Source organism: Lemur catta, chromosome 6 (assembly GCF_020740605.2).
Source record: "Lemur catta isolate mLemCat1 chromosome 6, mLemCat1.pri, whole genome shotgun sequence".
Classification (NCBI taxonomy): domain Eukaryota; kingdom Metazoa; phylum Chordata; class Mammalia; order Primates; family Lemuridae; genus Lemur; species Lemur catta.
The window spans coordinates 4,607,142-4,619,774 of NC_059133.1; the positions used below are offsets into that span (position 1 = coordinate 4,607,142).

Genomic DNA, 12,633 nt, shown 5'->3' on the forward strand with positions numbered 1-12,633 from the left:
AAATAAACTTCGTCAAAAGAATAATTACGACACCTACAAAAACAGCCTAACAAGCAGCCTTGGGAAGAATCCCGGGGAAAACTACCCGCAGCTGATAATAAAGTAACAGTAACCACGGTCGTCGCCGATTGGCTACAAGGAAAGACGCGCCGCAGCCCCGGGGGCGGGACTATGACAGCCACTTCCGGGGCGGGGCCTCGGCCACGGCGGCGCCCTCGGGAGCGGGCGGTCTCCATGGCAACCAGCGGGGCCCTTGCTAGGCCAGCCCGCTGCCGCCGCCGCCGCCACCACCGCGCTGGCCCCGCCCGCACAAAGGCCACGCCGTGACCCGCCCTCCGCCGCGACCCCGGCCCCGCCCGGCTTGGGCCTTGCACCTGCCGAGCCCTCAGCCGCCGCCGCCCGGCCGAGCTGACCGGGAAGCAGTTGTCTGCGGCCGCCGGGTGACTCATCGGCCTTGTCGCCTCCCCCGAGCAGGCCATCTTGGTCGTGGCCGGAGCGGCAGACGGAGCCGCGGAGGAACCGCGGGGACCCCAGGTACGCGCCCCCACCCGCCCCCGGGCCCGCAGCCGCCGAGGGCAGCCCGCTTTGTTCTCCCGGGTGCAGGCCTCGCCGCCCACGCGCGCCCGCCGCGCCGCCGCTGAAGCCTTAAAAGATGTTTTCTTAACCCTCAGGGCCCGGAACGAGTCCTGCTCCCGGCCGGCGCTGCGGCCTGCGAGTCTGCCGTGGAGGAGCCGCGTTCCCCGGGCTGCGCTCCCGGGGCTGCCCCTGCCTGGGCCCTGGCGGCGTCTCTCTAGGCCGCTGCCCTCCGGCTCGGGTCGCCTGGCCCCCGTGGTCGTGCGCGCCGCGCTGCCCTGACTTCTGTAGGGCCCAGCTCCGCCCCTGCCTTCCAGGTTGGGACTCCGCGCCCACACCTTCGCCCCCCGGCCCGTCCCGGCCCCTCTCGGCCCGGGGCTGACTCTGGCCAGCATGGTCCAGCCGCAGACGTCCAAACCCGAAAGCCCGGCCTCTGCTGCTGCTTCAAATGCCCAGATGGACGACGTTATTGACACCCTGACCTCCCTGCGCCTCACCAACTCTGCGCTGAGGCGGGAGGCCTCCACCCTGCGCGCCGAGAAGGCCAACCTCACCAACATGCTGGAGAGCGTGATGGCCGAGCTGACCCTGCTTCGCACCCGGGCGCGCATCCCGGGCGCGCTGCAGATCACCCCACCCATCTCTGCTATCACCTCAAATGGGACTCGGCCCATGACCACCCCGCCGACCTCTCTGCCCGAGCCCTTCTCCGGAGACCCGGGCCAGCTGGCGGGCTTCCTGATGCAGATGGACAGGTTCATGATCTTCCAGGCCTCCCGCTTCCCGGGCGAGGCCGAGCGAGTGGCCTTCCTTGTGTCCCGCCTGACGGGGGAGGCGGAGAAGTGGGCTATTCCCCACATGCAACCGGACAGCCCCTTGCGAAACAACTATCAGGGCTTCCTGGCAGAGTTGCGGAGAACCTACAAGTCTCCGCTCCGGCACGCGCGGCGCGCCCAAATCAGGAAGACTTCGGCCTCGAACAGGGCTGTGCGGGAAAGGCAGATGCTCTGCCGCCAGCTGGCCGCGGCGGGCACGGGGCCCTGCCCTGTGCATCCAGCTTCCAATGGGACGAGTCCGGCACCAGCTCTGCCCACCCGAGCACGGAACCTTTGAGAATCCGCCACCACCTTGGTAGCATCTGCAGCCACCCAGGCAGCATAAGCTCTTTGCTGCTTAGAAGAAATGTCCATACAACAGCATCGCCCCTGTTTGAAGACGTCCCCTCCTGCCTCTCCAGACCTGTTCCACAAGGAGATCTTCCTTCCAGCCCTCTGGGTGCCCTGGTCACCCACCTCGCTGTGCTTCCTGTTACTGTGTGCCAGCTTTGTACCTACAACTCATTGCTTGCTTCCCTCCCTCCCGCTTGCACCCCCGGCTATTCTAATGACTGCAGCTCTGCTACTCAGGCACGCTGACTCCGCGCACGCTGACCGACCCCTCTCAGTCTGACTCGGTTCCTGGACACTCCTACTCTGCCTGCTGCAGGCCCCCAGGACAGCTTCCCACCTGGTTGTCCTGTTCTCTCTGATGAGCTCTGGACAGAAGGAAGCCACTTTGGCCAGGCTGGTGGCTTGATGCGTGCACTTGGAGAGGGGGGTCTGGCTTCCCACCCACAGGGGATCACCTGCCAGGGCCCAGTGTATCAGGCAGGGGTCTCATCCCTGCTGTCAGTGGCCAGGTGGTCACTGCTAGGAGAGCAGTTCTAGCATTTCTGGGGGGTAAGCTTTACTCTCCATGCCCCATTGCCGCCACTGGGGAGGACCGATGTTGCAGCTAAAGGGAGAGTCTCCCAGAGGATGCACCTCCCTTAATGCCTGGCTTTAGCTGCCAGTGTTCTGACAGCACCAGGAATTCGGGGAATCTGGAATTTGCCTGCCCGATAAGGTTATTGTGGACTTCGGACCACTGGGCAATTCTGTCAGGCTGCCATGGCAGCAGATCCATGCACATCCACACCTGATGGCCACAGCAGGCTGAGGGGTGGACACTAGTGACTCAGTTTGCTGCCTGGGGTTTCCAGTGGGCAGCACCACAGCTGCTGGTGTTCAGTCACCCCCTCCTCCGCCCCGTGTCACTTGGTGTTGGGCCTTGCCTAGTTGGAAACCTGCTCCTTCTCCAGTCAGGTGCCATGTGGCCTTCACTGCAGCCCCTTCCACTGATCACACCACCTCTAGGTCTCCAAAGACGACATGTAGCATGCCGACTCCATTCCTGGGTGATCAGACGTCCAGCCTCTGTCTAAGAGAACTGACTCCCTCTCACACCTGGAGGACCAACTCCTCTGGGAAACATCCTTAAGCACTTAAGGAAGGGGGGTGTCTGCCTCTGGCAACTCCAGCCAGGGCCTTAGTGGCATTTGTAAAGACAAAGAGCTGCAGACTGCCATGGTCCTAGTGTGGTGGCAGTGCAGAACTGGCACTCATGTCCCTGTTCTGAGGGACCTTGTGCTTCGTTACAGGGGGATAACCAAGAAGTCACTTTCTAACTGAGCTTGGCCAAGCCCTTTGGACTGTGATGCTCCCTCGGTATTTCAATGCCAGACGGACCAGGGGGGAGGTGGGGAATCTTACCCTGGTTCATCTGCCCTGTCTGAAGGGCCCTGGCTTGACTGCACAAGAACAATTTCCATCCCCCCCCAAAGATATGTATATGCCTTGGGACCCCAGGGGTTGGGTCCTGGGACCTGTCCTCTCTTCCTGAGAGTTCTGATGGTGCTGGGAACAGTGACAGTGATGCTGAAGCACCACTGCCTTGCGAGGTCAAGGATATTCAGTGGTTGCTGTGGTTTCACAGACCACTGCCTCCCACGCATCGTAAACTGTTAGCCCAATTGCCCTGCTAAACAACTGCCTGAATACAGGCTTCAGGTTCCCCTGGACTCCAGCTGAGGCTGACCAGGTGGGACCATGGTGCTCATTAAGCATGAACGGAGGGAGGACCCAGTGGGGCCACCATTCCTGGGAGTGGGACTGCGGGTGGCAGGTATACAGATGACTTTCTCTCTGTGTTCAGTTCTCAGAATTCCGTCTCCAGCAGCTGCGTTGGTGAGACTAGTACTTGCCAGGTGGAGGTGCCCCCGAGTGAAGGGGTACAGTGGCACCTGGGGAAAAGGCACTTGGAAGGTCTCCCTGTGGCCCAGCCAACCCAGGGTAGGACACCCAGCGTGGAAGCAGGGCAGGAACTCTGCCATCTCACCATACTGGCTCTACCCAAGTGGCTTTTTGAAAGTGCCACCATGTTTGCATTGGGCACTGTGTTTTAGAGTTGTGTTGCTGTACACACTGACTGGAGCCGCGTGGGAGAGGCTGGCCACAGTCCCCATCCACACCCATGGCTGGGTCCTTTGCATATGGGTTGTTGAGCCTAGTTCAAGCTGCTGCTCCGGCTTCATTTGGCTCGGAGATTTGATTGTGTCTTGTCTCTTGGTGCTTACGTTTGTGGGCTTGGGACAGTGCTGTTGTGCATTTATGACCTTCTTGATAGCTCCTCACAGCTTTGAAACCTGGAGCAGATGAGAGAGGGTCAGGGCTTGCCCTCCACATGGGAGTTGGAAGAAGCCCACATTGGAGAGCTCTAGTGGGAGACACCTCAGTCCCAGCTAAGGAGGGTGAGACCCAGCCCTGTGCAGCCCCAAGGGAGACCTCAGTGACAGGGGGAGCAGGTTGGAGAAGAATGTGGGGGAAGGGAGATGCTTTGTACATATTTTGGGGTTAAAATTTCTCTAAATTTTAAGAGAAAAAGTATTGATTTATAAAAGGGACAGGCAGTAGTGTTAAACAGTGCATGTGATGGAAAGTTTTCTATGTTTTCCATGATGTTGACATTATTTGGACTCTTGTGACTGCTCTCTGGTCTACATGACACCCTGTCTGGTAAGTAAGCTTCATTGCATATCAGGGCAGAATTGGAGATGGGATTTATTACGGAGCGACTTCCCTGGCTAGTATAGTGTGACCTTGAGACTCACTTGATGTCCTAAAGCATATTGGTGACTTCTAGGAAACAGCAAAGACCCATTTCAGTGGCCTCAGGTAAGTACGTGGTGAGTGAGTAATGACGGAGTGGAAAACAAAACCCTGAGGGTATGGCAGGGCTGTCCTGTCACACAGGCTCCAGCTGTTAAGACTCGCTGCGGCCACCGGCATAGAGCTTTGGGTGGGAGGAGGGAGGTCTTTGTGGAGGCTCCTCCCTACGCTTTGGGTGGGAGGAGGGAAGAGGGGAGAGGTCTTTGTGGAGGCTCCTCCGTCTTAGAACCAGAGCCTTAAGACTTAGTTCTCCTCTGCTGGGGAAGCAGTGGCTTAGGGGCTCAGAGAGGAAGGCACAGAGGGGGCTCCTGGGGAAGGGAGCAAGAGTGGCCTGTTGACCAACAGGGGAGCTTCTCAGTGCAGGGGGGAAGATTGGGGTGTAGGCCTTCCCCCTGGGAGTGCACCTGGGACTGACATCGGTGTCATTCTCTCTTGGGCCAGACGGTTGGGTGTGGTGGCAGTCGGCCGGGCACAGGTTAGAGAGAGGAGGTGGGGGGAACCCCAGCTCCTGACTCCGAGTAACTGACACCCTTGTGCACACAAGCAGTGACACCTACCAGGCCTTCTCATTATCCATGTAAGCCTACACGTTACAGAACTTTTGGAAAATCGAGTAGAGGAAAGAAAAAAGTAAAACTTAACATTTTGGTGTCTCGCCTTTCAGGCATTTTCTGCCAACCATAGTTTCTTTGCATTTTGTTTTAACATAATTGTGATACTAATTTCTGTAATGAGACAGTTTCGTGTAGTTGTTCGCACTGAACATGTCATGGTCATCTCCCCCGCTTGGGTACTGACTCGGCTAAAGTGGCGGATGGCTGTGCGCTCCCACCGGGGGACGCGGTGGTGCGGACCGCTGATCGCTAGTGCTGTTACTCAGTCTTCTCTGTTAGGAATCGATGAGTATCTTCGTGCATAAGGCTCTTTCCCAGTGTCAGGTGTTTTCTTTCGGATAGACTGCCAGAGATGGGATTGTTGAATTAAAGAATATGAAAACCTTTGAAGCTTTTATTATGTATTGACAAAATGGTTTCTGGAAATGTTTGTATCCACTTATACTGCCACCAGCAAGGATAAGTGTGTCCAGCTTGCAGTATTGGGTATTAGCATTTGGCTAAGTATTTGCTGATTTGATCACAAAAAAGTAGAGACTGTTTCAGTTTGCATTTCTTTGATTTCTAGCACAATTGAACATCTTTTCATGTTAAGCAGTTGTATTTTCTCTTCCATGGATTGTCACTGTCCTTTGCTCTATTGACTGGGGTCTGATAAATTTGTATGAGCTCGTTCTATATTAAAGATATTAACCTGGTGTGTGTGTCATTTACTGCACGTGTCCAGGTTTTTGCTTTGTGTGTGTGTGTGTTGTAACCTACTGAAATTTCGACATACTGTATGTAGTCAGTCCATTCCTCACTTAGCTCTGTGTCCGCTAGACGATGACACGAGTTACAGGTCAGGCAGGTGTAATATATTTCCTCTGTTGTGCCCACAGCTGTTGCGTTGGCACCTCTGCCAGTGCCTGGCGCATGGCAGGTACTGAGTACACGCTTGCTGAATTAGTTGCGTGAACAGATCTGCTAGGCCTTGGGATCCATAAATGGGTAGAACGGTGCCTGCCGCAGAGCGGAGGGTCCAGCAGCAGTTCTCGCACCTTCTGACAGCTCTCAAGACCATTCCAGCTCTTGGCTCTCACTGCCACTCTGCCTTCAGGCCCAGAAGGCCAATTTTTCTTCCTGCCTCCCTTCTCCTCACTCTTGTTGCTGTGTAAGGATGTTACTCCTAGAAACCTCCCTGAACGAGCAGGCCAGGCTAGTGATGCTGCCCGAGGCTCCCACCAGCTAAGTTACCACCTGAGCTCGTGTGTCTCCCTAGCGCTGGGCTCTTTGAGGGCGGCGCTGCTGTGTGATTCAGGGCCTGGCAGGGAAGCTGCCGGTGACAGTTCAGGGGTTGAGCAGAAGGACAACACGCCAGATGGTAGCTGGGCATCTTGGGTCCGTGTCATATAGACCAGTCACATCACAGCCCTGTTTTAATTTCCTGTTCCAGGAGCCTGCGGGTGCCCGTGCCCATTTCTCGAGCAGGGGCCCTGACGCCCCGTGGCGCACACGGGTCCACCCGCAGCGAGAGTCCAAGTTCACCGTTGTCTCCTCTCCCTCGGTTAACTTTTTTTCTGATGAACTTAATTGTTCAGCATTTATTGATTTATTCAGACTATAATAGTAATATACACATATTACACACTTTAAAAATATACAATATTACAATAATAGTGTATATTTAAAAGTATACAATATTATCTGCTCTCCCACCACCCAGAAAAACATGGTTAAAATTTCTCTGTATTTTCTTCTGGTCTTTTTTTATTTGCAAATATGCACACGCACTCACACACATACATTCTTACAAAGTTGGATCATTCCAGATAGACTTTACAATTAAAATTATGTTAGAATTTGTATTGAGATTTAATTCATCCTATAGCTTTTTTTCAGAATACATCTTTGCTAATGCTCAGTCATCTATTCTGGGACTAATGAATGTCTTTCAACTCATTTAAATCACGTCTTACGTCCTGTATGAAGTTTGCAGTTTTATCCACATTATTATTTATTTTTAAGATTGTTGATATGCATTTCTTTTTCCTATTGCAAGTGCAACATAGTTCTTGTTTTCCCCAATGGGTTACTCCTGTACATACTAGAAATATTGATTAACGTACTATTTTCAGTGCTGCCACTTGCAATGGACTGAAGGTTTGTTGTATTCCCCCAAAATGCATGTGTTGAAATCCTAACCTCCAGTGTAATGGGCTTAGGAGGTGAGGCTTTGGGAGGTGAGTAGGTCATGAGGGTGGAGCCCCCATGAAGGGACACAGCAAGAAGATGGTCAGCCGTCTGGGACCCAGGAGCAGCCCTCACCAGGCACACATCTGCCAGCACCTTGCTCTTGAACTTCCCAGACTCCAGAACTGTGAGAAATAAATGTTTGTTGTCTAAGCCACCAGCCTATGGTATCTTGTTATAGCAGCCTGAGCTAAGACACCATCATACTGAAATCTCAATATTTTTTTAAGTTGTAAAGTTAATTCTTTTTGATTTTTCATATAATCACATCTCTTGCAAATAATGGTATTTTCTATGACTTTGTAATATTTTATAATTGCATTTTCTTCTCCTACTGCATTAGCCGGCATCGGGAGGAGCCCCTGCATGCCTGCCACCACACGCTGGCACGTAGGGTCCTTTTGTGCTGGGTATCGTGGCTAGGAATTCCGGAAGTCTGGCCTGCGATGCCCGGGCAGTGGCCGCTCCCCTCAGCGTCCAGTGTGCTCTGTTGTGTGGTCGTGCTCTATTCAGATGCCAGGGGGAACCCGTGCACCTTCCTCTGTGGCTGGTTCCAGGAGAGGGTGGCTGCTGTCCCCTTTCCTCACCTCAAATTATTCATCTACCCCCGGCCTCAGAGGGCGTCTTCTCACACTCTGGGCAGCCGCTCTGGTGTGGGGCTCCTGCTCTGGCCTCTCCCATAGCCTGCCCCACCCCCTCGTCGCAGGCTTAGCTCTGTAGTCTTTGCGCTCTCGCACCTGGCTTTGCCACTCCCCCACCTCTTTCGGGGGTCCTTTTTTATGTTCCAGAACTTGCGGATGTTCTGGATTCCAAATGTTATTGTGTTCGCAGAAACCTGATGGTTACACACCAAGCACCACAATGCAAACTAGTAGAAATTGCCAACTCTCTGGGATCAGATCTCAGTATTCTCAAAGACAGCAGAAGCTCCTGTGATTTGCCCATGAACCCCTGAAAGCCATCGCGGTCACAGGACACCTGCTAAATCCTATTTAATTTCTAACCTTTCAAGAAAGCCTATTTAATTTCTAATTATATACACATAGCAGGATATTGAGCTCAGTTTTTCCTGTTGGGCCAAACTTGTGGCTAAGGCCCAAAGCTGAGACTGAAATGCAGTAACTAAGCTATACTGTGAACTTGGAGGGCCACCCACAGCCATCAGCTACCACACTTCGAGGAGTCTCTCAGACATGCCATTCTACCAGAACCAAAGTGCTGCATGGGTGGGCTGGTTCTTTACCAACCCTGTTTTCTCTTCCTCCTGGGCAAAAAGCTAGACTGCATTTCCCAGCTGCCTTTGCAACAAGGTGTGGCTCAACAACTGGACTCTAGCCAGCGCAATGTAAGTGAGGGGTCCTCCATGCACTGTCCCCTCCCACCAGCTGGATTAATGCCCATGGTCAGGGTGCCCTTGGAAACCAGGCAGTGAAGATTCAGGTCCGTGAGCTGGAAGAGGCCTGGGTTCCTGAGTCACTGGCTGGCGGGGAACGGCCAGCTGCACGGGAACGCCCACTGCAGACTTCCCTGAAGGAGAAATAAACATCAGATCTGAGTCCTTGTGTGTTTGGAGTCCTTTGTGGAGGACTGGGCGCGAGAGTCACCTGCCTGTGCACACCACCGCGGATGCCTGGTGCTGAGCACTGTTTTCTCCCTCACGGGAGCAAGCAGGGGGGAGAGTGGGCTTTGAGAACCCCCCACATAGGTTGAAGGCACCTCTGAGAAGGGGACAAGGGCATTTTGGTCCTTCACTGTATGTCTGGTTGGCCAGTGGACTTGCCACCTGCCTTGGTCCTGTGAGCGGGGAGTTAAGGGAATTAGAGGGAGAAGGGGATTTGGCCAGTCAAGGGGAAGCCAGTTGCCAACCCGGTTGGTTTCCAGCTTCCAGAACGCATGGAAGCTAGACCTCCCACCCCCCAGCCCCAGTGCCCGCTGCCCTAGGGAGCTAGATAAGACTGGGGACGTGTCACAGGCTCCCCACAGAGTGGGGCACACAGATAGCATGCGTCAGCACTGTGGGGTGACCACCGCCAGATGGGGTCAGCCAGGAGAGGGAGGCAGAGGATGTCAGGGACGGGAAGACTAGTGGAGGCCAGAAGCGCTTTCCCTTTGCTGTCTTCCTCTGAGCTGCTCCCAACACACGGACGAACGTGGCCCGGCAAGGCAAAGAGTGCAGTTGAGTCAGGAGGGGACCTTCCTGGCCCCTCTGAGTCACCAGAGCCACAGGGAGCTCTGGCCACAGCGTCAAATGGTGTTTGAGTTGAACATTCTTTAGAAATAAACAGAGCACAGTCGAGAGAGAGGCTGTTCTAAAGACAAAAATGACAAGAAAACCCTGGAATCTGGCCAGGACGTCATTAAGGGACCTCCTACCAAGCAGGAAAGAAGACTCCAACGGATCCCACTTGGATTGGGGTTTGCAAGAAATAAAATCGTTTCTATTTATATTCCCAAACAAGTTGAGATTGCTCAATAAACCAGTGACACATAATTCACTTAAATTGTGGAAAACAAAAACAAAAACAAAGCTATTAAATTATTAAATAAGAAAAGCAGAGAAAACACCGGCGTTCTCCGTGCTAAGGAAGCTTTTATGGCACGAAAAGCGGAGCGTCAGAGCGACAGTACCTTAGCGCGCCAGCTACCTGGGCGGCTTAGGAGACTTTCATATCCGAATGAGAAGGACGGCGGTAAGAACGCACACAACTGTGCAGCTGCGGTGTGTCAGGCACTGTTCTAGAAGCCGAGGGCGAGCAGGACGAGACTTCCCCCCCCCCGGAACGCTCGTTCTCCTGGCGGGAGACCACAGACCGCGTGCGCACCAGATACGGGAGGAACAGAGAGTGGGGTGGGCAGCGTCCAGACACGGGCAGGGGTCTGTCTGGAGCCTCCGCCTCGAGCTCGGACTGCGGTCCGTGTCATGACGTTCGTGTTCGGTGTCGTAGATGATACAGTCAATCGTGTCTTGGACGCACAGAAATAGGGTTGTGGTTTTTTTTTGTTTGGAGATTATACTGAATATGCAGTTTTATGTCCTTCATAAAATTGACTTACCATGACAGACATTTTACCATGTTGTTGAAAATGTTATTGGAAAAGATGTTTAATGATTTCATCATATTTTGTGATATGGCAGTATCTAAGTTACATAGCTATTCTCCTCTGGCTAATGATATCTGTATTTATATTTAAAAAAATTAAGATACAATTTACATACCGTGAAATGCACAGAATTTAAGTTTGATGTGTTGTGACAATATATGCACCCATAGAACGACCACCAAGATCAAGATAGCGAACATTTACATGACTCCAAAAAGCTCCCTTGCACCTTCTGCCAGTCAACCGCCCTACCCGCCGTCACGCAACCCCCATTCCAGTCTCTGTGCCCACAGCTCAGCTTTGACGATTCTAGAACATCACGTGACTGGGGCCGTAGAGCATGCACTCTTGCGCCTGTGCTTGGCTGCTTGGCATAATGTTTTCGAGATTCATCCGCGCTGTGGCATGCATTAGTAGTTCACTTCTTTTCACGGCTGATCAGTGACAGGCTCTCTAGACGTGCCCTATTTGTTTACCCACGATGGAGTGGGTGTGGCCTCCGCCGGTGTCCCGGCCCCCAGTTCTTCCGGACGGTGACACGGCCCCGTGTTCAGCCTGTGTGAGTTTACAAAAGTTTATCGGCTCGCACGTCGCGTGTTCCCGCGCAGCCCCTCTCCCCCTTGCTCTGCGAGCGCAGCAGTTCCTGCGTCGTCGCGTCGCTCCGCGGAGCGGCCGGGCACTGTTTGGAATTCACTTCCCTTCATTTCCTTGTAATCTCAGCTCTCTTCATGGGCTCAAGACAAATTATGTTTTGCAGATGACGCAGCTTTTTCTCCTCGTTAGGTTGGGAGTGATGTTCTCTCGTGGCTTCCTACATCCTGAGCCTCAAGAGACGTTTAAAAACATTAAGAAAAGAAGGGAAAATAACTTTTTATTAATATATTCTTGATTGATGTTGCTTGCAGTTTCGAATATTGGATAGAGCAAGTTATCCCTCAAGACAGTTTCTTTTCAGATATGCATTGGCTATTTATACCCACTTGTTATTGCTCATGAACTTAACTTGTTACAGTGCTTATTGATTTGTTCTATTTATAAAACAGCACATGTTCATTGTAGAAAATTTAGAAAATAGCATCTAAAGAAAACAATAAAATGAACCCAGAATCTTCCACCTACCTAGAGAAAGAGTTCTAACATTTTAATACATGTTTTTCTGCTCTTAGTTTTAAATATAATTAAGCACAAAATAACACAAGCTTATAAAAATTTCAACAATACAGAAAAATGCGGAGTAAGACATGTCAGGAGCCCTTTCTCCCTTGAGCACCCAGTCCCGTTCCTGAGACAAAACTAGTGTCAGCACCTGTGTACCCCGGTCAGGGCTTTTCCTGTGCAAGCAGTCGGCCCTCCTTATCCTTGGTTCCCCAGCCCTGGATTCAACCAACCAACCGAGGGTCAAAAATATTTGGGGAAAAAAACAATAAAAAATAATATAACAATAAATAAATATAGTATAACAACTATTTAAGTAGCATTAACGCTGTATTAGGTATTATAAGTAATCTAGAGGTGACTTACAGTATATGGGAAGATGTATGCAGGTAATATGCAAATATTGCCCCATTTTATATCAAGGACCGGAGCACCCGCAGGGGCGTGGGGGGTGGGGTCCTGGCACCAATTCCGGCAGACACCGAGGGGCGACTGCAGTACTCAGGTATTAATACGCACGCGCACCACATTCCGCCGGTGCTCGCGCTGGTGGCCGCGCAAGGCCAGGGTCGCCCTGAGAGAGGGGATCCCTTCGACTATTGTCGTCCCGGTTCCAACTCTGTCCCCCAATCCAAGCTTTGCATTTTGCTTAAAGCAGGCCCCATGCACCTCTTGCCATGGTTACTTTGCTTCACCGCGTCACGCTCACTTTTACATTCTCTGATTATTGCTAGTTTTTGTCCCTCTTTTTCCTGTGACTAGAATTCTCAGTTACTCATGACTCCAGTGTTTCCCGTTGCTGTTCTTGGGCTTCTGGTTAGAAGACATTGCCCTGGCAGATGAGAATGTCCGTCTCCCCCTCGAGAAGACTGACTCTACTGACTTCTTTTCTCATGAAGCTGGATTGGCTGGAATTCTGGCCCTCGGTAATA

The 12,633-nt window shown here is 52.5% G+C and overlaps 1 protein-coding gene across 1 annotated transcript; it reads left to right on the forward strand.

Moving 5' to 3' along the window:
• The first annotated feature begins 362 nt into the window (after positions 1 to 362).
• RTL6 (retrotransposon Gag like 6) lies at positions 363 to 4,737 on the forward strand. The gene is made up of 2 exons (XM_045552821.1): positions 363 to 534; positions 672 to 4,737. The coding sequence occupies exon 2, from the start codon at positions 967 to 969 to the stop codon at positions 1,684 to 1,686; it is 720 nt and encodes a 239-aa protein (XP_045408777.1). The 5' UTR covers positions 363 to 534; positions 672 to 966; the 3' UTR covers positions 1,687 to 4,737.
• The last annotated feature ends 7,896 nt before the right edge of the window (positions 4,738 to 12,633 follow it).